Source organism: Bufo gargarizans, chromosome 6 (assembly GCF_014858855.1).
Source record: "Bufo gargarizans isolate SCDJY-AF-19 chromosome 6, ASM1485885v1, whole genome shotgun sequence".
NCBI lineage: Eukaryota > Metazoa > Chordata > Amphibia > Anura > Bufonidae > Bufo > Bufo gargarizans.
Window position 1 is genome coordinate 328,247,760 of NC_058085.1, and position 27,209 is coordinate 328,274,968.

General features: G+C 41.8%; 1 protein-coding gene across 1 annotated transcript in view; it reads right to left on the reverse strand.

Moving 5' to 3' along the window:
* Window positions 1-279: 279 nt before the first annotated feature.
* The window catches only part of PDZD7 (PDZ domain containing 7), a 99,413-nt gene continuing 72,483 nt past the window's right edge, over window positions 280-27,209 (reverse strand). Inside the window, exons 12-17 of the mRNA XM_044299943.1 lie at window positions 23,467-23,558; window positions 22,507-22,598; window positions 18,092-18,163; window positions 14,128-14,742; window positions 11,504-11,604; window positions 280-653 (exon numbers count right to left, since the gene is read on the reverse strand). Coding sequence (XP_044155878.1) covers window positions 504-653; window positions 11,504-11,604; window positions 14,128-14,742; window positions 18,092-18,163; window positions 22,507-22,598; window positions 23,467-23,558 — 1,122 coding nt within the window. The 3' untranslated portion in view covers window positions 280-503. The remainder of the gene's footprint in view (window positions 654-11,503; window positions 11,605-14,127; window positions 14,743-18,091; window positions 18,164-22,506; window positions 22,599-23,466; window positions 23,559-27,209) is intronic.

Genomic DNA, 27,209 nt, shown 5'->3' on the forward strand with positions numbered 1-27,209 from the left:
GACAGGACAAATTCTACACTAAGTTTTCCTGTCCACTGAGGCAAAACCTGACATTAAGGGCTTGTTCACACGACCGTATGTATTTTGCGGTCTGCAAAAAACTGATCCGCAGGAAATGCGGATGAAGTCCGTGTGCATTCCGTATTTTGAAGAACGGAACAGCTGGCCCCTAGTAAAACAGTCCTATCCTTGTTCGTAATGCGGACAATAAAAGGAACGGAAATACGGACATACGAAAATGGAATGCACATGGAGTACCTTTCTTTTTTTTTGCGAACCCATTGAAATGAATGGTTTCATATACGGTCTGCAAAAAAAAAACACGGAACGGACACGGAAAGAAAATACTTTAGTGTGCATGAGCCCTAAAACTGATGCACTAGATGCCAGGAATGATCTGACAGAAGACCATGAGATCAGTTCTGGCATTGGTTTCCCTCTGTTGTTTCTGTACTGTACCAGAGGGAAACTGCACGGATAACAAACTGAGGGGTAACCTATTGTTATTGTTCAGTTTTCGTTGGAATTTTAACAACTATCTCCATGGGCTCCTTTTGCTTGTTGCTGTAGGACTGGCGAATAACATTCACTGCCCGCTGGTGAGTCACATTCTGCAGAGTCTCCCCGTCAACTGACACCAGTTCGTAACCAGCCTAGAAATATCGTAAAACATGCGTCAATTAACAATTTATTATCTAATAATTCAATGTTCTAATTTATTTTCAAGTGTCTTATACTAATTATTAAAACCTAACACATCAAAAAAGAAATAATGCCCCTGTAATGTTATGGGTCATGCATGTAACTCCAGCCAGCTGCTGTGAGGTCCAGAGGCTCAGAAGACAAATCAGATCTTTTGTGTGTAGAGGATCTGATTTATGACTCTGCTAGCCATACTTTAAATGTAGTTAGGCTTTCGCTACAGTATGCTCAAAGGGTTTGTCCGACTCTTTAATACTGATGACCTATCCTGAGGATAGTGATAATAGTGTTCAGAGCAGCACTCACTACCGTGAAGACATAATCCGGAATGCATCAGCCCATCACGACATCAGATCCACATTGGTCATCCGAATAGTGAAGAAAAGAAATGTGATTTATTAAAAGTGGGTCCATATGACACATGTGCAAAATAAGCCAATAAAGTGCTGCAACGTTTCGGCTAGCAAGGAGCCTTTGTCAAGCATACTGTAGCAATGTGAACATTGAAGTGTTTTCCCCAGGCTCCGGTCCGGGACTTAGGGCATGCTCATGTCCAGGGATCCTATTTAATCCTGCTACTTGTTCTTGGGTGTGTCTCACTCTGGAGAGTGTGCAGACAGAGGCCTGGTGAGGCTCTGTCAGTGTGGTCTCAGATAAGCCAGGCTGAGGGGCCACGAGGCTATGCAATAGCCTGGACTTTGGGGGACTTGCACACAGAAGGCTGGAGTGGCTCTGTGTGGTCTGAGCCAGAAGGGCTGAGAGACCACGATTCCCCAAGAGACCCTGGTGTGGGAGCAGCCTGGAGGCTGCTGAAGGTTGGGCTGGGAAAGCCGCATCTCATCACAGGTGTGAACTGTGCTATGCTTTAGGTGAGTCAGGGAAACCTATGTGTTTAGTTAGGGCCCAGACGGGCAAGGTATTTTATTTTGGCTTTGTGTGTTTTTGCTTTATGCCGTGTGCCACAATAAAGCACAGTTTGGCCCCAAAATCCTGGTTTCTGTGAAGAAGTGTGTGTTTGCAACCCCTGGAAAAGAGCTAATCCCCTACATTTGGTGGAGGATGCGGGCAATAAGAACTGTCCGATGGTTCTCACTGAGGGTGAGACTGCCGTGAGAACTGGGACTTATGGACTTGCTGGGAGAACTACCCTCACGCATGAAGGACTGTTGGGCCATGGTTTCCCGTTGTTCCGTGACTTGTGGGGAAGTGGAAACACTTATGCAGTCAGTGATGAAACTCCTGCAGAACTGGTACCTAATCCTTTAAGTGAAGTGACCATTAGAGACAATGGTGCCGATAAGGTGCAAGGTGATTGTGCCAGGTTGGCGGAAATGCATAATGAAAGTGGGATGTCATGTGAAATATCTGATGTTGATAACATACCTTTTCCGTTGCAGGCTGTGGTCAGGGGAGAAGCGCCCCCTGGTGGTAAAAATGTAAATGATGATGAAGCTTTATTTTCTTCATCTGCTATTATTCATGAAGAACTTTATGACTTGATCAGGAGGTTTGAAGAATTGCATATAAGTAATGTGAACCAGGCACCTGAAAGAGAGCCTGAGCAAGTGCGGGTGGTTCTCACTGAGGGGGAGTCTCCAGTGAGAACTGGGTATTGTGGACCTGATGTTACAAATAAGTTCTTATATGATGTGATGTTGGGTTGTGATAACGTTTCGTTGTTATGGGGCAAGGTAGAAACTTCTGCAGATAGTGACGAAACTCCTGCAGAACCTGTACTTGCCCGTGTAAATGAAGGCCTAAGGGAGCTGCACATTGACTGCCATGGGGAAAGAATATTGCCTATTGAAAACCATGGTGCTGATAAGAAACATGTGAATGATGCAGAAGTGCAGATAAATGTTGTGAGCACCGAGTGGAGCAATCCTACTCTGGTGAACATGCAAGAAAGGGTAGCAGTCCTAGAGGCAGTATCACAAGTACCAGAGGTGGACATGCAGTCTCCACAGTGTTTTATGGTCCATAAAGTAATGTCCCAGGTAGGGATTAACTCGGCAATGCCCCCAGAAGTCAGCATTTATAATGACACCAGTGACATAGGCGATATATGCGCTGTGGCCATTAGCAACTCCGAGAAGGAAGCTACCAAGTCAAGGTATTGCAAAATTCAGGTAGTCACTAGTAGAGACCAGACGACAGTTATACCTGACGTGACGAGATCTGAGTGGAGAGATGGCAGCCTAGTGTCTGAGACCCATACCCAGGCAGGGGTAGATGACCTGACGCGTCAGTACAGCTGCAATCCTGAAGAATTTTCTCTCTCCACACAGTCCCTAGATATGATAGAGAAGGGACTAGATGTCTTCACAGAGTCACCGAAGAAGACTGCAGTAGATACAAACAAAGTGCTTAAAGAGACCCTGCGTGGAACCCCCACAGGGTGGCCAAAAGAGAATGGTGATATTCCTACATCGGCTGCAGCAGAGCCAAGTGAAGAGCATCTGGTACAGGAGACACTCTACTTGGCTCGATCCCTTGAAGAAGTGCTTGAGGAGCGAGAGGCCACTGAAGACACAGAAGACTCTGAAGTTGGCTCCAAACCTGAAGAAACCCCTACTGAGAATAATGGTAAAGGGGTCCAGATATGTGGAAAAGGAGCGAGACATAAGAAACCTGCTCTGCAGAAGGAGCCCCACAAGGCTAAAGAGAAGGGGTCTGGACACGACCATGACTGGGACCAGTTCAGTCAAGAGTTGCCGCAGTCCAAGAAAGGACGTGAGGGGCCTGTGCAGAAGCCAGGAAATATAAAAAGACAGTACCTGCTCATGAGAGGGGCAAGAAAATCCCAGAGGCCTTGTCAGCTCTGTAATAAACTCATGAGTGTGACAAACCAAGCACTGATGGCATGGGTCTGGCAAAATAAAGGGAAGCCTCTGACGCGGACCACATCTTCCAGGGGGAAGGTTGAGCCAGGCGATGGCAAGAAAATGTGGATGCCCTGTTACGAGCATCCAGTTGGTACATGTGTTCACCCCCACAGGTTTGAACAGAGGGGGGGGATATGTAGCAATGTGAACATTGAAGTGTTTTCCCCAGGCTCCGGTCCGGGACTTAGGGCATGCTCATGTCCAGGGATCCTATTTAATCCTGCTACTTGTTCTTGGGTGTGTCTCACTCTGGAGAGTGTGCAGACAGAGGCCTGGTGAGGCTCTGTCAGTGTGGTCTCAGATAAGCCAGGCTGAGGGGCCACGAGGCTATGCAATAGCCTGGACTTTGGGGGACTTGCACACAGAAGGCTGGAGTGGCTCTGTGTGGTCTGAGCCAGAAGGGCTGAGAGACCACGATTCCCCAAGAGACCCTGGTGTGGGAGCAGCCTGGAGGCTGCTGAAGGTTGGGCTGGGAAAGCCGCATCTCATCACAGGTGTGAACTGTGCTATGCTTTAGGTGAGTCAGGGAAACCTATGTGTTTAGTTAGGGCCCAGACGGGCAAGGTATTTTATTTTGGCTTTGTGTGTTTTTGCTTTATGCCGTGTGCCACAATAAAGCACAGTTTGGCCCCAAAATCCTGGTTTCTGTGAAGAAGTGTGTGTTTGCAACCCCTGGAAAAGAGCTAATCCCCTACAATACATACAAAGTAAAATACACTAATATAAATACTATACACAGTACCGCCCCTAGGGGGCTTCAACCAATAGTGATCGCATATTATAAAGACAAACACCTGTTACTTAACATCTACCAATAAGGTGTATAATTCACGTGTATGTCCCCTCCATAACCCAATGAAAGAAGACCACTGTTGATTACCTAACAGGGGGTGACAGCATCTGGAACGCCCGCATCATGCATACCGCCAGAACTTCATCCTATCAGCATAGTGATACCTAGATGTCCCGTGTTCAGTCAGTGGTCACCTGACCTGCCGCGTCATAGAAGAAGCGATAACCTGACTGGACACATGACCGCATCACCTAACTTCTCCGCCCACATGCCAACAAAGTGCGTCTAAGTTACCATGGGGACCAGGTCACGTGCTGTTATCCACAATCATGTGGCCACAAAAAGCGTCACCATTGCCATGGAAACTAACTAGTATATCAACAAGGGATCTATACCAAAATCATCGGTAGATCAACCATGTTCAGTTGCAAGAAAAAATATGTGAACCCTTTGGAATTATATGGATTTCTGCAGAAATTGGTCATAAAATGTGATCTGATCTTCATCTAAGTCACAACAATAGACAATCACAGTCTGCTTAAACTAATAACACACAAAGAATTAAATGTTACCATGTTTTTACTGAACACACCATGTAAACATTCACAATGCAGGTGGAAAAAGTATGTGAACCCTTGGATTTAATAACTGGTTGAACCTCCTTGGCAGCAATAACTTCAACCAAACGTTTCCTGTAGTTGCAGATCAGATGTGCACAACGGTCAGGAGTAATTCTTGACCATTCCTCTTTACAGAACTGTTTCAGTTCAGCAATATTTTTGGGGTGAATCGCTTTCTTGAGGTCATGCAACAGTATCTCAATCGGGTTGAGGTCAGGACTCTGACTGGGCCACTCCAGAAGGCGTATTTTCTTCTGTTTAAGCCATTCTGTTGTTGATTTACTTCTATGCTTTGGGTTGTTGTCCTGTTGCAACACCCATCTTCTGTTGAGCTTCAGCTGGTGGACAGATGGCCTTAAGTTCTCCTGCAAAATGTCTTGATAAACTTAGGAATTCATTTTTTCTTCGATGATAGCAATCTGTCCATGCCCTGATGCAGCAAAGCAGCCCCAAACCATGATGCCCCCACCAGCATACTTCACAGTTGGGATGAGGTTTTGATGTTGGTGTGCTGTGCCTCTTTTTCTCCACACATAGTGTTGTGTGTTTCTTCCAAACAACTCAACTTTGGTCTTATCTGTCCACAGAATATTTTGCCAGTACTGCTGTGGAACATCCAGGTGCTCTTGTGCAAACTGTAAACGTGCAGCAATATTTTTTTTGGACAGCAGTGGCTTCCTCTGTGGTATCCTTCCATGAAATTCATTCTTGTTTAGGCTACTTTCACACTAGCGTTGTTTGAATCCGGCGTTCAATTCCGACACTGGAACTGCTCGCCGGATCCGGAAAAACATGTGAAAACTGATTACACTTGAATCCTGATCAGGCTTTCGATCACAATGGAAAAATGCATTGGAAAAAACGGATCCGCCATTTATGGACTTTAACTTTTTTTTCCTATTTTTCGGGTTTAACATGCAAAAGCCGGATCCGTTTTGACTGAACACACGGCGCCGGATCCGGCGTTAATGCAAGTCAATGGGAAAAAAGCCTGATCAGGCGTTCAGTCAAAGTGTTCAGGATTTTTGGCCGGAGGTAAAAATACTGCATGCTACGTTTTTCTGAAAAGCCTGATCAGTCAAAAAGACTGAACAGAAGACATCCTGATGCATCCTGAGGGACGGACTGTCCATTCAGAATGCATTAGGATAAAACTGATCAGTTCTTTTCCGGATTTGAGTCCCTAGGACGGAACTCAGCGCCGGAAAAGAAAAACGCTAGTGTGTAAGTAGCCTTAGTGTTTTACGTATCGTAGATTCACTAACACGGATGTTAGCATATGCCAGAGACTTTTGTAAGTCTTTAGCTGACACTCTAGGATTCTTCTTCACCTCATTTAGCAGTCTGCGCTGTGCTGTTGCAGTCATCTTTACAGGACAGACACTCCTAGGGAGAGTAGCAGCATTGCTGTACTTTCTCCATTTATAGACAATTTGTTTTACAGTGGACTGATGAACAGCAAGGCTTTTGCGGATACTTTTATAACCCTTTCCAGCCTTATGCAAGTCAACAATTCTTAATCGTAGGTCTTCTGAGAGCTCTTTTGTGCGAGGCATCATTCACATCAGGCAATGCTTCTTGTGAAAACCAAAACCCAGAACTGGTGTGTGTTTTTTTTATAGGGCAGTGCAGCTGTAACCAACACCTCCAATCTCATTTCATTAATTGGACTCCAGTTGGCTGACACATCACTCCAATTAGCTCTTGGAGATGTCATTAGTCTAGGGGTTCACATACTTTTTCCACCTGCACTGTGAATGTTTACATGGTGTGTTCAATAAAAACATGGTAACATTTAATTTTTTGTGTGTTATTAGTTTAAGCAGACTGTGATTGTCTATTGTTGTCACTTAGATGAAGATCAGATCACATTTTATGACCAATTTGTGCAGAAATCCATATAATTCCATAGGGTTCATATAGTTTTTCTTGCAACTGTATATTCAAATGTCATGATTAAAGGGCATGTATCTGCGAGTATTTGGCAATATGAATAAACATGCCAAAAAGATCCGCGCTAAAAACTTTTCTGTATGCATGACTGGCCATCCGAGTGCCTCTCCCCCAATCTAAAAGAAGAAAAATACAAAACTATTAAAAACAACTTAAAGTTAGTAAATTGGCTATATACTGGTAATGACAAATTAATCTATACCACTCACATTAAATTCAATATTTAAACCATGGGGTTGTAATGTCTTCAAAGTATAGATCCTCTTAAATTCCTTCTTTCTTAAAATCATCTCTCTATCGCCCCCTCTTCTCAATTTACCCACTGAGTCAATCACCCGAATTCTCAACTGGTTGGCTGAGTGGCCTGTCTCCACAAAATGTCTAGCCACTGGTTTGTCAAGCATCCTTTTCCGAATCGTACTTTTATGTTTGTTGATTCTTTCTCTGATTTCCATAGTTGTCTCTCCAATGTACGTCAAACTACATGGACACTGTATCATGTAGATCATATCCGTAGATCTACATGTATAGTATCCATTAACTCTGTATATACAGTAGATACTGTGTATGGGTGTGAAAAAGTATCACCTTTGATCATATTCCCACAATTGCAGCATCCCAAGCATGGGAAATTGCCCTTTTTTTGCGGAGCTGGAAACGTCTGTCCCTCATCTCGTACACTCCCAATGTCAGTCTTCACGAGTCTATCTCTTAAGTTGCTGTTCCTCCTGAGCAACATCAGTAATAGAGGGTAAACCTTTCTGTAGAATACGCCATTTTTTCTTAAAGGGAACCTGTCACCGGGATTTTGTGTATAGAGCTGAGGACATGGGCTGCTAGATGGCCGCCAGCACATCCGCAATACCTAGTCCCCATAGCTCTGTGTGCTTTTAATGTGTCAAGATTTGATACATATGCAAATTAACCTGAGATGAGTCCTGTATGTGAGATGAGTCAGGGACAGGACTCATCTCAGGTTAATTTGCATATGTATCAAATCGTTTTTTTGACACAATAAAAGCACACAGAGCTATGGGGACTGGGTATTGCGGATGTGCTAGCGGCCATCTAGCAACCCATGTCCTCAGCTCTATACACAAAATCCCGGTGACAGGTTCCCTTTAAGTATCATCCCTATTCTACCACTATGCCGACCATACCTGGACACAAATGGAATTCTATTTATATTACTCTTCTTGCGGTTTGTCTGTAACCTGTCTTCTCTATCTAGCCCTTTTGCCCTATCCATAGCTCTACATAGCAATCTACGTGGATATCCTCTGTTAGTAAACCTCTCAACCATATCTTTCATGACATTTGAATATACAGTACATGGTTGATCTACCGATGATTTCAGTATAGATCCCTTGTTGATATACTAGTTAGTTTCCATGGCAATGGAGACGCATTTTGTGGCCACATGATTGTGGAAAACAGCATGTGACCTGGTCTCCATTGTAACTTAGACGCTCTTTGTAGGCATGTGGGTCAAGAAGTTAGGTGATGCGGTCATGTGTCCAGTCAGGTGATCACTTCTTCTATGATGCGGCAGGTCAGGTGACCACTGACTGAACACGTGACAGCTAGGTATCACTATGCTGGTAGGATGAAGTTCTGAACATGCGCAGTTGGAATTCAGGGACGCTAATGGCAGTATGCATGATGCGAGCTTTTGGGATGCTGTCACCCCCTGTTAGGTAATCAACAGTGGTCTTCTTTAATTGGGTTATGGAGGGGACATACATGTGAATAATACACCTTATTGGTAGATGTTAAGTAACAGGTATTTGTCTTTATAATATGCGATCACTATTGGTTGAAGCCGCCTAGGGGCGGTACTGTGTATAGTATTTATATTAGTGTATTTTACTTTGTATGTGTGCTTGACAAAGGCTACTTGCTAGCCAAAACATTGCAGCACTTTATTGGCTTATTTTGCACACGTGTCATGGACCCACTTTGAATAACTTACGTTTCTGGAGATTCTGCCGTCAATCTGCTTTTCTTCACTATCTTCAGGATAGGGCATCAGATCGGTGGGGGTTTGACTCCCGCCACCCCCACCAATCAGCCGTTTAAAGAGGCCTTGGTGCTCAGGTAAGTGCTGAAGCCTCCTAGGCTATGTGACGTCACGTTTAACGGTCACATGGCCTAGACGCAGCTTAGTCCCTTTCAAGTGAATGAGGCTAAGCTGCAATGGAGTTCTGTGTTTTCTAAGCTACACTGGGGTGCTGCAGCCACTTCAAACAGCTGCTCATGGGGGTGCCTCACATCGGAACCCTACCGATTACATACTGATGAGCTATCCTGAAGACAGATCATCAATATTAAACAGACAACCCTGTAATGGTGGCTTCACACAGAGAATTCTTTGGAAAAAGACCACTTTTTTCCCCTGGTTTTCAATGAACATTTTCTAGCCAATGCCAAGCCAAAAAATTCAAACAAATCAATTAAAGAATGACTGAAAAATAATATTTATGTCTTGGAATGACTAAATCAGAGTACTGACCATTTTCAAGATGAACTGACAAAGGTCATGTATGCAAGATATCCCAGAAATACTGATGAACTGAAACACATTTGCAAGGAGGAATGGTCCAAAATTCCTCCTTAACATTGTGTAAATCTTATCTTCAGTTAAAAAAACATTTGGGGAGGTGATTGCTGCTCAAAAGGGGATGTACAGGTTAATAAACTCAAGGGTTAAGTTACTTTTTCTCTCTGCATTTTGAATATTTACTCAGTGTGCTCAGTAAAATACATGAGCAGTACAACCTGAGTTATTAGTTTAGTTAGATTGTATTTGTCTATAATTGTGACTTAAATAACAACCAGAGCTCAGGTAATTTCAAAGGGGGCACTTACTTTATCTTGCAACTATCCAAGGCCAAAAATATCTGAGCACTCAATTATTGGACCCTAGTAAATGTCTTTTTCAAAAAGTATTTGCATTCATTTGGTGTTAATCCCAAATTACTGATTTAGCAGCATCAGCCTCCTGATATTGCCCCTAACTACATGAATTTGTCCTGGCATTTTTCCATCCCTAAAAAAATGGCACAGAAACCGTTTGCATTTTTGTCCATACTGCATTTATCTTATGGCATTTTATGATGATGTTTTCTGCAAAACAAATGTGTGGATGGTGTTATTCAGGCATTTATTTTCTATAGACATGGAATGAGAAAATGCCTATGCCAAAAGCTTCAACGTGCAGCATTGTAAAAAAAAATATACAATATGAGTGTTTTTGGATATGACTTATGTAATGTGATTGTAACCCCTAGAATAAAACATGATATTTTAGATTTTTTTTGGCAGTGGACTACTGGGGTGTTCACATACTACAGGCCGCGGAGTGTACATATTATCTTTAGATGAATACTGTAGCTGTGACAACTTCTTCTTTGAGTTTGAAACATGCTCTAAGAGATTGTCCCCACTACAGTATTTTATTCTCCTGGACTCACAAGTAGCTTTAATATGGAACTGTGGTGCAAAGCATCATGGTCTCAGCTCTTACAAAAGCACTCCAGTTTTTGTATTTTTTATTTTATACATGTATTGCTAACCTCCTGCCAGTATTCTATTAGTGTAATTTTTTACACCCTAAGTTGCATCCATACATTATACATTTTGAACCTTTATTCATGGGAACTTGGTCATGTGAACTCTAGTCTGACTCCTTGCTCTAATGTGTAATCTTGGTCTCTCCTTGTGAATGACTTCCTGTGAACTACAGGATAACATCATCACCAATCAAAACCCTCTTGGCAGCTCTCAGGCCCCTCCCTTCATGTTTTTTGTATCTCCAGTATTCTTTAGAAGATACAATGTGTTCTTTATCTAAAGGTCCAGGAGTGTATAGTAGATGAGTGTATGCAGTGATTAGCTGCAGTTATATAACCCTCCTGACACTGTTGGTCTATGCCATCAGTGTGTGCTGACCCTCCTGACACTGCCTGTCTATGCCATCTGTGTGTGCTGACTCCCCAGTGTAGTTCTATGACATGTAGCTTCACACTGGTCTCCCTACCTCCTGCATATAAAAGCTGACAGGGAAGAGAGAGATGACAGGAGAGGTGGGAGACAGACTGAAGCTGCATCACATAGGAGAACATGGAGACTCTGCAGTGTGAGGGGATAGCAGTTCTGTGTCACTGATCTGTTACTTGCTGCCATTACACAAGACTCAGAGCAGTGCAGTATGGTGAGACTGTGCCCCCTCTGTCTCTGCAAAGCAAGGCACGATGAGAAATGTAGGATTTAGGAGAACCATATTTGAGGGGAAGAAAGAATCAAGATGGCTGACAACCCACAAATTACACATGAAATAAAACAGGTTTACACTAGGCATACATATCTTATTCTTTAATAATAATGGCTTATCCTGCACTATATAGATAAAACAAATATCCTGAACTGCTTCTTTATGACTTTGCCAAAATCCATTTAAGTTTAATTGGTGATGTTCAGGACAAAGGTGAAATAATACAGTAACTGCAGGATACGGAGAGAAGATCACAAAATCAAGGTGACACTATTACCTGCAGTTCACCAGAGACAAAAGCTGCTCCTCCAGGAAAGATCTTCTCTATTTTAACCATTGGTTGGATTTTAGATTCGATACCCCCAGAAATGCTAATTCCTATAAGAAATATAAATGTATTACTTATCATTTACATAGAGGTGGACAGAAGTATGTGAAAATTACAATTAACCCTATTTTCATCTTGTGATCCTATAACAACCAATTCAAGTGTTGGTCCATACAAGATACCAAACCACCAAAAAGATTCAGAAACTCACCATCACACATTGAAAAACACCTAACAACAATAAGAATCACATAACCCAAAATTGGATCCCAAAACCGGATCCAAGCCTTGGACCCAAAAATTGAATCCAAAAATGGGTTCCAAAAACTCTAAAATCAAAAATGAGCACAAAAACCACAGAGGACAACACACACACCACCAAAAAAGATTGAGGTTCCCCCACTAGCACACATCACGGAATGCACTACCCCAACCATTCACACTGCCCGTCACCAATGTCACCACTAGACACACCTCCTGCCAACACACACAACAAAACGCATAACCCCAAAAAGACACCACCACCACCACACATAACACTCCCTAGACATTGAATATGCCCAAAATCAAAATCAACCTAAAAAACCGCACCATTGGCAAAAACGCAGCGGTACCGCAGGAAATACAAATACAAAAAATACAAAAACTACAGAACCCAAATTAAGGTCCCTAGATATTAAATATGCCCAAAATCAAAATCAATCTAAAAAACGTACCATTGGCAAAAACGCAGCGGTACCGCAGGAAATACAAAAACTACAGAACCTTGATTAAATTAGAAACCATAAGCTAATAAAGGACCAAACCGGCACAACACTACACCGTCTATACTAGAACAAGTACAAATAAAGAAAGCCATCCAATTAGTACAGCAGGCAAACACAAAAAATTCGGATTCCACCTAAAAAATTCGGATCCCACACGATTTTTATAAACAAAAAATTTGGATTCCACCGGATTTTTTTATAAACTAAACCAACTCCTGAAAAAAACAGATCCAAAAATTCGGACACATCCAGATTTTCGATGGAACCATTATACCTAAAAGTTCGGATCACAAAAAATCGGATCCAGTCCAGGTCTTTGAAAGATCCACAAGCAGCATAAAAGGCAATACAATGGCAGTCAGAGGGCTACCACTGATGAAGAAGGCAGCTAAGACCTTCGAAACGCGTCTGGTGACTCCCCTCTAAACCTGCAAGACATCTTACCCTGAAAGCGCTCCCAAATAATCGGTAACATCCGAATCTTCTGGATCGAAAAGACCGCCCCGCGAAAATGTACAAACTGAGTTCGGCAAAGACACGTGAGACGCCAGATAAGTGACGTCACACCCACGTGGAACGCCAAAGACCGGGAAACATATCATAGAGCGCAGCAAGGACGCTCCAATAGCCGGGACACCTACACTTCACAAAGAAGGTAAACAGTCAGGGTGCAGCCCTCCTTAGTGTGTGGGACGCCACACCAGGTGCAGCATCCGACTGACACATTACCTATATCTTTTTTATCTTTTTATCTTTTTGTTATTATATATTTTTCTCTACTGTGACCAACATCAGTGTCCGGCCAGCAAGCCCCAAACAGGGAAATACCGCACCTTCTCCCCTGCAATATATTTTTCATATACTTTCATATATTCCATATTATACAAGACTATTTTTGTGAACTGTATACAAATGGACACAATGAACTATTGAACCATTGAACCTACTGAAGGTGGAAACCACCATCGGACACCCACCGCATTGTCCCACTCCCGCATCCACCTTTGCACATTTTTTTACTGTGCATCCCCACCTCTGCAAATTGCAATTTTCATTTTTATATCTTTTATCCTTTATCCTTCATTTTTATCGTATTCTCATAAAAATAAATACGCATTTTTACTACCATACCTGTGTACATTGCTCCTTTAGTATTACTGCTAGATGTAGAGTGCCGGTTTTTACTATACTCTTCTATTTCCACAAAGCGGAATGTTGTTTGGTTTGCCAAACCACAATACAGCAGAATGAAAAAAAACTAATCTCAACTCTCCAGATATAAAAACACCCCAATTTATTCACATGCACAGTAGAGAAAACCTTTCAATCTGTTTGCAGGATTACAATAATGGGTAATATCTCTTATAAAGCTGGGGGCAGATAACACAGGATTCACCACTGATGACACAATTCATTACAGCTCCTCTCCTCCCCCTTTCTGCACCTTTTCACAAGCTACAGATCAGGCACACAAAAATCTCAATAACTCATCTCCAGACTACAGGTGTTATTTCCGGGGTGCCTGCAAAAATACCACGTGTCTTAGGACAGTTCTATAGAGGGCAGGATGTTCCGCAAAATGTGAAACACACACGGGCAGTATCTGTGTTTTGCGGATCTGCAGTTTGCAGACTGCAAAAATTGCAACGGCAGTGTGTGTGAGCCCTAACAGAGACCTGTCACCCCCTCACCACTGCCTGATTGATATTGATGCTCAAGTTACATAAGTCTTAATGTAGTTGTATCCTATTTAAACCAGGAAATCCTACTTGAGGACAATGGAGATATGATGGATATGCAACTTACCCAAAGACTGCTTCATTTTGGAAACCATCACAGTTACAAGCTCATATTCTTCCTCATTCTGTTCACTGAAGCCATTATGGGACTGCTGATCTGCTTCTACATGATTGGTCTCCACCGGTAATTTGACAGTCCTCAGCTTGATGTCAAGATTCGAAGGACTCAGAGACACACCACCAAATATCTGAGATAAGATTGGCCTGGATTTCTTGGGTTTGTTGAGCACAGTATAAGCATTATCTTTTCTTTCTCTAGATCTGCTCCGAGTAGTTCTTGATGCTTTTGAGTTGTCACTTAGGTCTTTTTGATCTTTTTTACTCCTCGTAGGCAAAGACTTGTCACTGAGCAGAGATGAGGTCGCTTGAGATAAATCAGAAGAGGACTTTGTAGGTTCAGTAAGAAGCCAATTTGGCCTTGGGGGCCTAGAGGAAGACTTACTTAAAGTCATATTTTGGGCATCACATGAATCAACTGGCACATCTTCAAGTGGGGTAAAGTTTTTTTGTGTACGTTTTACATTTGGAGCATCTGAAACCTGTAACCTCTCCATTTCTCCTATCAGTGTTTGACGATTGCTTATGTCTTCTACTAGCTTAAGCTGGAAGGTTCCTCTGTGATCTGAGATTAAAGGAATAAAATAAATTACTAAACTTATTTGTATTCTACTTCCTGTCCTGGCCATTTAACTTCCTCCTTTGCTTGGACTATTAACATGGAAATCAGTCTCAAGTAAAACGTGTAGAATAGTGAAAACAAGGTGGCACTGCCTTCACTGATACAGCCTCAGAATAGAGGGAGCCGGTACTGTGGTTATATGTACTCCGCTATGTGGTGCTCAGCGAAAAAAAAGTCAGATCAATAGTTATTTTCATGGAGAGAAACGAAGAAGAAAAATCGCGGCACTCACCGGAGTTGAAATAATGTTGCAGCTTTATTGGAAATCTTCCTGAGAAGGTAGTGCATGTAGGATCCTGGGGCGGACACACTGTAGCAAGCGGCGACGGCCGTTTCGCGCGGGGTATCACGCTTCTTCTGACCGATATGGAAGCGCGATCCCGCGCGCGAAATGGCCATCGACGCTTGCCACAGTGTGTCCGTTCTAGGATCCTACATGCACTACCTTCTCAGGAAGATTTCCAATAAAGCTGCAACATTATTTCAACTCCGGTGAGTGCCGCGATTTTTCTTCTTCGTTTCTCTCCATGAAAAGAACCATGGAAATCAGTCTCGTTCAACTTTCTCAGTCAGACCATTCACTGCGACCAGAAACAGAAGGGGTATGAGTCACTCAATTAGAGAATCACACAATACACTGATAAGTACAATTCTCTTCTGTAGACACTTTATCTAGGTCTATCAAGAGAGCATCTAAGCTTTTGTACTGTTATCCCAAATAATGTATTATTTTACTAACAGTTAAAATCTTTCCCTTCGAACAGCAGTAAACTAACAATGGGCTATCTATTTATATAGTAGTTTTATTTCTCTGTGTTAATTTCTACAGAAAGATTTTGTATTCAATTTTTAATGACAGAACAGCTGAAATGAAAAACCATAAAAAGTTCTTTAAAAAAAATTGTTTTCTGAGAATATTAAGTTTCTGATGGAAGAGTTTTTTTTAAAGTAGCGCTAAACCTAACAGTTTATAAAGGTGCATCTTGTAGAAAGAGCTGTTCATATACTGTTAAACCTTTCAGAAATGACCACCCAAATGGAAATGCCAATATACACAAAGAAAGAGGAATTGGAACTGAAAATCCATCAAATCAAGTTAAAGGGGTTTTCCGTGAATTAAGAAAATAAAATTACTGAAAATACTTAAGTATTACTTTATAATAAGTAAATTCCCAAATACCTTTCGTTAGTTAAAATGGCTCGTTTTGTCTGGGGAGCAATCATTAGGAGAAATAAAATGGCCGCCGTCCTATAAGTACACACAAGACAAAAACTTTCCTTATCACACAGGAGGACAAGTTACTTCACAACACTAAGCTAAAGAGTTGCCTTATCCTCCTCTTCTACTTGTCAGGGATTATTTATGATCCAGAATACAGCTAATAAGACGAGACATAAAGTACAGAGAGGGGGGTGGGGGTGTGTTAATGAGCAGCAGCACTTGTATGCAGTCTCCATTACCACAGCCTGTCCTGTCCGTTCTCTCTGTTCTTCATGTCCCCTCATGAATGCCATTCCTACAGAGATTCAGCTGAAGATCATATTAAACTGTATTCAGGATAATAATCCCTGACAAGCAGAGCAGAGCAGAGAGGAGGATGAGGCAGCTCTTTAGCTCAGTGTTGTGAAGTAACTTGTCCTGCTGCGTGATTAGGACAGGTTTTGTGTGTACTACTAGGATGGCGGCCATTTTATTTCCTCTGATGAATGATCTTCAGACAAAACATGCCATAATAGCTAATGAAAGGTATTTGGGAATATATTTATAATCAAGTAATATTTAAGCATTTTCATTTTCTTAATTTACGGGGATCCCGTTTAAGGGTTGATCTTTTCTAATAGGTAGGAGTTGGCTGTAGCTCCCAACACAGTTTGGTGCCTGGGAGTGCCCCGTGCAGGAAAAAACAAGGCTGGACCCCCACCAAAAATAAAGTGAGGGTATACATACCGTAGAAATATCGCCTTATGACATGGAAATACCACTTTCCTTATTATACACTACCTGTACAAAAAAAAGTCGTCACATGGATTTAACTAAGCAAATAGTTATGAGCCTCCTATTGGATAATCACTGCATGGGCGATTATCTTTCAGCTGGCAACAAGTTATTTAACCTCAACTGGTGCAATGAGTTGCTTCTCATTTCTTAAACAACCATGTCGAAAGACACATCTCGTGGTCGTGGAAAAGATGTTAGTCTGTTTGAGAAGGATCAAATCATTGGCATGCATCAAGCAGAGAAAACATCTAAGGAGATTGCAGAAACTACTAAAATTGGGTTAAGAACTGTCCGACGCATTATTAAAAACTGGAAGGATAGTGGGGACCCATCGTATTCGAGGAAGAAATGTGTCGGGAAAAAAATCCTGAATGATCGTGATCGGCGATCACTTAAATGTTTGGTGTAATTAAATCGAAGAAAAACAACAGTCCACACTCACAATGCGAAGGGAACTCAAAGGATTGGGACTGAACAGCTGTGTAGCTGTATGAAAACCAATAATCAGTGAGGCAAACCAGAAAAAAAGGCTTACATTTGCTAGGGAGCATAAAGATTGGACTCTGGAGCAATGGAAGAATGTCATGTGGTCTGATGAGTCCAGATTTACCCTGTTCCAGAGTGATGGGCGCATAAGGGTAAGAAGAGACGCAGATGAAGTGATGCACCCATCATGCCTAGTGCCTACTGTACAAACCTGTGGGGGCAGTGCTATGATCTGGGGTTGCTGCAGTTGGTCAGGTCTAGGTTCAGCAACAGTATGTGCTCCAAGAATGAGGTTAGCTGGCTACTTGAACATACTGAATGACCAGGTTAGTCCATCAATGGATGTTTTCTTTCCTGATGGCACAGGCATATTCCAAGATGACAATGTCAGGATTCATCGGGCTCAAATTGTGAAAGAGTGGTTAAGGGAGCATGAGACTTCATTTTCACACATGGATTGGCCACCACAGAGTCCAGACCTTAATCCCATTCAGAATCTTTGGGATGTGCTGGAGAAGGCTTTGCTCAACAGTCAGACTCTACCATCATCAATGCAAGATCTTGGTGAAAAATTAACGCATCACTGGATGGAAATAAATCTTGTGACATTGCAGAAGCTTATCAAAACAATGCCATAGCGAATGCGTGCCGTAATCAAAGCTAAAGGCGGTCCAATGAAATATTAGAGTGTGTGACCCTTTTTTGTTGGTGGCGACTTTTTTTTGGATATGCAGTGTAGTAACACCAGTCAATGAACAATTGAAGAACAACAGTCACATTCATTGCAATAGCTAAACCATTACTGACCCGGAACTGGTGTAACAAGATGTTTCTTGGGAAGCGTGCTGGACATGGTTGGTCTGAGTGCAGGAGATGTAACTTGAATAAACAGGCAAAATAAAATATGTTAAAACACTGGAATTATAGAAAAGCTTTATTTGAATCTGTAAAAACACACTGGTGCATGGGCATTTTCATGACACTGACAGAATATACTCAGAACAACCTGAATGTAATGGTCCAGTGACAGCTGTGTGAAGGTCACAGTTGGAGGCCATGGATGTTCCAGCACCAGCTCTGAATTTAATACGAAGCATTAGTTCTGGAATGTCTTGTGGGTGTTCTTCATTCCTATCCATTCACACTTTAAGTGTGTCTTATTAGGTATTTAGTTGGGCTAAAAATACTGTACTAATTGGTACTGCCAGATAATCTCTATGTGAGTACACTCAGGAATGACCATTATCTGCTCTGGAGAATCTATTTATATTTGGATATCCACCCCCAATCCCCAAAAGTTTGGTCGCTGTGTGAAATGTAAATAAAAACATAATGCAATAATTTTATAATTTTTAGACCCATATTTTATTCACAATAGAATATAGAACATATATCAGATGCTGAAAAAGAGACATTTTACCATTTCATGAAAAAAATGAACTCATTTAGAACTTGGTGGCAGCAACGTACCTCGAAAAAGTTGGGACAAGGGCAACAAAAGGAAAAAAGGAAAAATTGTCAGAGGTTCACCAATCTGTAAAAAACTGCATCTAAAAATGGTGAAATAATTTCAGAAAATTGTTCCTCAATGTAAAATTGCAAATACTGTGAATACCCCACCATCTACGGTGCATAATATCATCAAAAGATTCAGAGCCTCTGGAAAAATCCATGTGCGCAAGGGACAAGGCAACAATCAATATTGGATGCTCATGATCTATGGGTCCTCAGGCAGCACTGCATTAAAAACAGGCATGATACTGCACTGAAAATTACTGCATGGGCTCAGGAACACTTCCCGGAATCATTGTCTGTGAACACAGTTCGCGGTGCAATCCACAAATACAAGTTAAAGCAAAGGAAAAGCCATACGTCAACGTGATAAAGAAACGCCACTGTCTCTCAGCCAAGGATCATTTAAAATGGATTGAGACGCTGTTCTGAAGACTTAGGAGGAGAGGGACCATCCAGCTTCTTATCAGCGCACAGTTCAAAAGCCTGCATCTGCATATGGAGTTGCATTAATACCTATGGCGTGGACGGCTTACACATCTGGAAAAGCACTATCAAAATTGAACAGTATATAGAGGTTTTAGAACAAAATATGCTCCCATCCAGACCACGTCTCTTTCAGAAAAGGCCTTGCATATCTCAGCAAGACAATGCTAAACTCTATCCTGCATCCATCACAACAGCATGGCTTCACAAAAGAAGAGTCCTGGTGCTGAAATGGTCTGCCTGCAGTCTCGACCTCTCACCAATAGAAAACATTTAGCGCATCATAAAACAAAAAATCTGCCAAAGAAGACCCAGGACTGTTGAGCAGCTAGAATCCTACATCAGACAATAATGGGACAACATTCCTCTCCCAAAGCTTTTACAGATTGTTGTTAAAAATGGATGCTGCACAATGGTAGACATGGACCTGTCCCAAGTTTTTTGAGATGTGTTGCTGCCATCAAGTTCAAAATCAGTAAATTTTTTCATGAACTGGTAAAATCTCAATTTCAATATCTCTTATGTGTTGGAAAATATGGGTCATTGCATTGCATTTATTTACATTTTACTCGGCACCCCAACTTTTTTGGAATTGGAGTTGTATATTACTTCTGGGTTGACCATAATCTTTATTTGTTTTTTAAAGTTTAGAATCTAGACTCTTGCCTGACCCCTAGTTCTTCATCCTGCTGGCTATGATACCTATTACCCAAACCAGCTGTTTTCCATAGCTGTTTATTGTAATGTATGTCTATACATAGGACTGAACCATGGTCTCCCAGGACAGGTACTTTGTAAGCCTTGTGAATAAACTGTTTGATCGGTTGGAACAGTCATGTCTAGTCAAGCATTCCTCTGTTTACTCTCATTGACCTCCACAGAATTTGGCTTTCAGTCTCTAAAGGTTCCCATACACCTTCAACAGCTGTTGGCCAACAGCTATCTCTCCAATACAGATACGCGCTCAGCCTGGCTGATCATTTATGTGTTGTCAATGGGAAAACAGAGTAGAAAGCTGCTGCCGGACACCTCTAGTAGTCTAGGATCGAAATTAAATGCACCCAATCCTTCTCCCCACCCCGAACATCATCTGTTGGGGAGAGTCATAGCTGGCCATACACATTAGACTGTTGGCCAGCCCCAGCTAAAAACGCTGATTTACTCAACAAAAACAGCCTAGTGAGTAAGTGGGAAAATTTGGTCTCTAAGGTTTTCCACAACATGAAGGTAGGGTCCATCATGGGTATAGACACTTGGGATCGCCTTCGAAGGTAATGATTTTTAATTATGGTTTTATATGTTGCAGGAAGTATATGTATTCATGCAAAGAATCTTTACAACATAGGATAATTAGCTGCTAGTCCTTAATGCACATTTACATGCGCTGACTGACCAGGCAATTATCAGGAAGGAACCATTTCTTCCCAATAATTGCCTGCTCAGCAGTGGAGAAAATGTCTGCATTTGCATGCAGCAATTGCCTCCACTGTATGGGGATGAGCGATGGCTACTGCCATCACTCTTCCTCATGCAGATTCGTTATTTCTGGGCAACAGATCACTGGTTACACAGCTCTATCTGCTGCCCAGAAATGATCATTGAGGTGTCCAGACAACAAACAATGAATTTACCCAAAAAGCAATGGTTTCGCTTGTTCATTGGGTGATCTGCGGCAACTTTACATGGGCCGATTTTTGAGAACGAGTGTGACAACTGCCCTATGTAAATCCAGCTTTACAGTAAACCACCTGGTTTTTATCTGATCACAGAGACCAAGTGACAAGTCACCGAGGGTGGAAGTCATCATCATCAAGGTCGACAAGGAGACTTGTAGTTTTTACAATTAGAAACACTGACCTCCCCACCTTCTCCGCTTTTTCAGCTGGAGATTATATTGAGTCTGTAAGCAAGCAAGAAAAAGCACTGGACAGATGGAAACGATCAGAAATACCTGTTGCTAGAAGTGCGTGTGACAGAGATTATTGAAGACATTTATTTAGAAGTAATTTTTATCTCTATTTTAGGCATCACATGAAAATTGAGAATTTGTTGGATTTTCTTTTTATAAATGATATAATACAAGGGATAAAATACGCCCTTCTGTAAATTCTGAGAAGCCACCAATGAGGTTCAAGACCGCAAGTAAACAAGAGGCCGCAGGCCATATAAGCAGATCACAGGACTCCAAGGTGACTCCTAATATCTTTAATAATTGTGCACATTATTTCTCAGCTGCTGCATATCCTCTTTTTTGCAGAAAGGGGAAGCATCATGTACACTATTAATAGATATGAAACACCTTCAGCTGTATTTTTATGTTTTGCAGCATAAATCAAATACCGTCAAACAATCATAAAGGCTTATACAAGATTTATGTCCTATCCTCAGACTGGGCCGATCAACTGTTACCTTGTTTTTCCAGTGCCGCTAAAGTTGGTGCAGGGTGTCAGACCCTTTTTCATCTGATATTGACGCCCTATTCTGGAGGACAAGCCATCAATATCAAGATACTAAGTTAAAAAAAGCCTTACGATCATTGCAAACAATCTACGCACATGTCAGCTTAAAGTTTTTAGCACAGATGCCCTCTGGTGGACACATGAGGTAATATAGATACAAAGCACAATATAATGAAAGGAACTGATACTAGCCCCAAAATCAAGGTACATTTACTTGAAAATCAAGCAATGAACACTTTTTTTCATTTACTCAAACTGTCTTAAGAAAAACTGTCTTTGTTGCCTAGGGCAGCTTTCAATTTTTATAGTGCTTTTGAAAAATGGAAGCTGCGCTATAATGGGCTGCTATTGGCAATAATGGCAATTTTTCTAAAAATAATTTCATAAATGTTCCCCAAGGTGTCTGAAAGGTGGCCATGTTTAAAAATATACATATAGTATAAGTCAGGTCTATCAACAGATTGGTGCACTACAATGTAATTTTACCCTGTGCATTGTCCATATTAAATGCACACGTAATAAAGAGGTAGTTCAGGATGAGAAAGAAGGGTCTACATTTTCCACTCTTGTCCATGTCTGGTATTGCAGCTTCACACCTGATTGCTTCACACACATGAGAATGAGGATGTGCTGCAATACCAAATACAACCCATAGACAAGAGTGGTGCTGTTTCTGGTTAAAAAAAGGCCCTTCTTTCTAATCCCAACCAACTCTTTGAAGTTACTTGTAATTGGAAACTATCTCCATCGTTTAAAATAATCTACCTGATCGGCTCTTGAGGGCATCATAAGCTTCCATCTCCAGAGAGATAACCATACTGTCAAAGCGTCCAAGATCTGTGAGTGCAATTAAACCCCTGTAGTGTATAAAATAAAATCTGATGAATGCACGTTCAGGATTCAGCACTAGATTCTGTAAACTAACATTAGTGGAAAGGTTGCAGGTTCATGCAGTTCAGCTATTGATTTTCATGCAGGTTTTTTTTTATAGTCTGGGTGAACCTATGAGACCCTCACCAATCATCAGTGAGTACTATAGCTTCTTCAGTTTCTATCCAAGCACATCGATGGTCCATACATATGGCTGCATCTAGTACTGCCGCGATGACTGGTGGACATCATGGGTGCTGGACTCCCACCAATCTCACACGGATGGCCTGTCTAATGTTTTAGTCCTGAAAACCTCTTTAAAGAGGATCGGTGACTGTGGACTGTTTTCCCATCAATACTCAGGACCTCCTGACCTGCTGGAGGTATTGATTCTTGCTTACACAGAGCCCACCACCTTTTAACAAGAATGGAAACTTTGGTCATTAAAGCAGGTGAAAATCTGGAGGTCAGACACCCTGGACCAAGGCTTCAACTTGATAAAACACCAAAGTTTTCCAGAACTCGTAAATGCTAAGAAGCAATAGAGTATATGACAGCGAGGTGGACACCATCTAAGTGGTATATGTCCAGGCAGTAATGTCTTGTGGAAATGATGTAGGTACAGAGACCTCCCTGTTTCTCACTCTATGAGGAGTCACTCATTTATCTCCTCGGCACTAAGAAAGGAATAGAGGAACTTTCAGATAGATAAACAAGTGAGGAAAGAAAATAATTGGAAGAAACAACAGCTAGCAGAGGAACAGACGTCCATCACATAAGGAAGTCTGAGCTAGAAGGAAATATACTTCTTTCTAAGGGTTCTTCGTTCTGCAGCAGAGTACTTGCTTACCCTACCTGACATCTCGTAAAAGGAGAAGCTTCTCGGGACGGTCCAGAATTGCAAGCAATGGCCTAACCAGGTCTTCAATTCCTCCTTCCTGGATATACTGTAAGGAGAAGTGATGTTAGGGTCATGGTTTCTTATCAAGTCACAACACTAGAATGGCATTGGTGAAGTATAAAGAGATTGCCCTATTAGGGAATATAGATGTCATAAAGGAGGGTCCGGCGGTCAGGACCCCCCTCTATCAGCCAGAATGGTTACCATTGACTTGTGGCCAATGTTGTTTCATCATGGAGAAATGTGAATAGATCACTGTTAAAAATGCATGTACACCTGATAATCCAGTGGTTTGTAGGACCATAGTGGTTTAGGAGTCTTAAAAAGGGCATCTATCAGCAGTTTTGTACCTATGCAAATGACTGACCTGTTACATGTGCACTTGGCAGCTGAAGACATCTGTGTTGGTCCCATGTTCATATATGTCCGCATTACTGAGAAAAATGATGTTTTAATATATGCAAATGAGCCTCTAGGAGCAATGGGGGCGTTACCATTACACCTAGAGGTTCTGCTCTCTCTGCAACTGCTGCGCTCTCTCCACTTTGATTGACAGGGTGAGGTGTGATCATGTTTCCACTGCCTGTACAAGTAACAGGTCAGCCAGTGTCATACAGGGAGTGCAGAATTATTAGGCAAGTTGTATTTTTGAGGATTAATTTTATTATTGAACAACCACCATGTTCTCAATGAACCCAAAAAACTCATTAATATCAAAGCTGAATATTTTTGGAAGTAGTTTTTAGTTTGTTTTTAGTTTTAGCTATTTTAGGGGGATATCTGTGTGTGCAGGTGACTATTACTGTATATAATTATTAGGCAACTTAACAAAAAACAAATATATACCCATTTCAATTATTTATTTTTACCAGTGAAACCAATATAACATCTCAACATTCACAAATATACATTTCTGACATTCAAAAACAAAACAAAAACAAATCAGTGACCAATATAGCCACCTTTCTTTGCAAGGACACTCAAAAGCCTGCCATCCATGGATTCTGTCAGTGTTTTGATCTGTTCACCATCAACATTGCGTGCAGCAGCAACCACAGCCTCCCAGACACTGTTCAGAGAGGTGTACTGTTTTCCCTCCTTGTAAATCTCACATTTGATGATGGACCACAGGTTCTCAATGGGGTTCAGATCAGGTGAACAAGGAGGCCATGTCATTAGATTTTCTTCTTTTATACCCTTTCTTGCCAGCCACGCTGTGGAGCACTTGGACACGTGTGATGGAGCATTGTCCTGCATGAAAATCATGTTTTTCTTGAAGGATGCAGACTTCTTCCTGTACCACTGCTTGAAGAAGGTGTCTTCCAGAAACTGGCAGTAGGACTGGGAGTTGAGCTTGACTCCATCCTCAACCCGAAAAGGCCCCACAAGCTTATCTTTGATGATACCATCCCAAACCAGTACTCCACCTCCAACTTGCTGGCGCCTGAGTCGGACTGGAGCTCTCTGCCCTTTACCAATCCAGCCACGGGCCCATCCATCTGGCCCATCAAGACTGACTCTCATTTCATCAGTCCATAAAACCTTAGAAAAATCAGTCTTGAGATATTTCTTGGCCCAGTCTTGACGTTTCAGCTTGTGTGTCTTGTTCAGTGGTGGTGGTCTTTCAGCCTTTCTTACCTTGGCCATGTCTCTGAGTATTGCACACCTTGTGCTTTTGGGCACTCCAGTGATGTTGCAGCTCTGAAATATGGCCAAACTGGTGGCAAGTGGCATCTTGGCAGCTGCACGCTTGACTTTTCTCAGTTCATGGGCAGTTATTTTGCGCCTTGGTTTTTCCACACGCTTCTTGCGACCCTGTTGACTATTTTGAATGAAACGCTTGATTGTTCGATGATCACGCTTCAGAAGCGTTGCAATTTTAAGAGTGCTGCATCCCTCTGCAAGATATCGCACTATTTTTGACTTTTCTGAGCCTGTCAAGTCCTTCTTTTGACCCATTTTGCCAAATAATTATGCACACCTGATATAGGGTGTTGATGTCATTAGACCACACCCCTTCTCATTACAGAGATGCACATCACCTAATATGCTTAATTGGTAGTAGGCTTTCGAGCCTATACAGCTTGGAGTAACACAACATGCATAAAGAGGATGATGTGGTCAAAATACTCATTTGCCTAATAATTCTGCACTCCCTGTAGGTACAAATCTGCTGACAGATGCCCTTTAGGGTCCATTCAGACGTCCGTAGTGTGTTGTGTGCTGTCCACATCTTTTCCAGCCCCATTGAAAATGAATGGGTCCGCACCTGTTCCGCATAATTGCGGAATGGATCCGGACCCATTCTACGGACGTCTGAATGGACCCTTAAGCTGGCTGTACACCTCAGATAACTGTCAGCCAACCAACATACACATGCATGCTCAGAAAATGAAAGCAGGCTCCTCTGTCTGTGGCTTTTTTACGTGAGAACCAAAAAATGAGACATAGAAATGCCTGGCCTTTTGCTCTCCAGATATCTTTGGGGGAGCGTCAGGAGGCCTCCTATACACCTTACATAGTTGGATGATCCAGCAGGTTCAGTCGACATATGCCTAATGTGTATGGTCGGCTTTACATTTACAAAATACTGTCCTCCCTTTCCATCTTACCACACACAGACGCACAGATAAAATAATACAAAATAAAAATTGTTTAGAGTTTGATAATTGATTCTAACGTGACCCATTTCCATTTTCTTGTACTTTTATGTATTTTTTTTTATTTAATACCATCATTTAGGGCGTTAGTATTTTTGTACATACTGTATAAAGATTAAAAGTCTAATACAAGATTTTTTATACTTTTAAAAAGCAAACTTCTGCGGATTAAATGCCACCTAAAACCAATTCCTGATCTTTGGCGCCACCTTTAGGTAAAAAACAAGAATGCTGTATTCAATTACCTAAACGGCTAAATAACAATTTTTATATATATTCAGAAATCTACAGTACTATGAAAACTAATCTCCTGTTGGCACAATTTTACCCTGAGGAGGTTTCTACCCTACCTATTTATTTAATAGATGGTGCCTTCTGAATAAATAAGAGCAGAAGAGTCATCACCAGCCTACTGGTGGCAGGGTAACTTTCCATAGTTTCCATCATCCAGTGTGGCTCCAATAATAAACTACTATCACCTACCCTCCATCTATATACATGGTGCCAGCCTGTGGCTCTCTTAATGGTGTGGATCTTCTCAATCCTAAGGAGGCTTCCAGTTTAGAAATAGTAAAGTAGTAAAGCCAATAACTAAATTCTAGCATTCTTCATGAGAACCCCTACCATGAACAAGCCAGACAGCCTTAGTATTGGAGAACAGCTCTCCAGGAATCCAGTTCTGATGAACATCCCAATCTACTATTAATGAGCTAATGTGTTAAGGTGGCCATACACATAACATCTCTCTGTCCAACAGCTATCTCTGGATCCTCCTAGAAATACGCATGCTCGGTGGGGTATACATATGTATTGAATTGGGAGAGGGCTTGAAGCCACTGCCAGACACCAGGGGTGTAGCTATAGGGGAAGCAGCGGAAGTGGCTGCTTTGGGGGCCTGAACTCAAGAGGGGCCCCCCCAGGAGGAGGACTAAAAGATTTTATTGTCAGGGCCCCCTCAACAGTATTAGAAAATGACATTATAAATATAAACGTAATAGGATCATTGGTGTGGTAACCTATATCATTGTTTGCCGGCA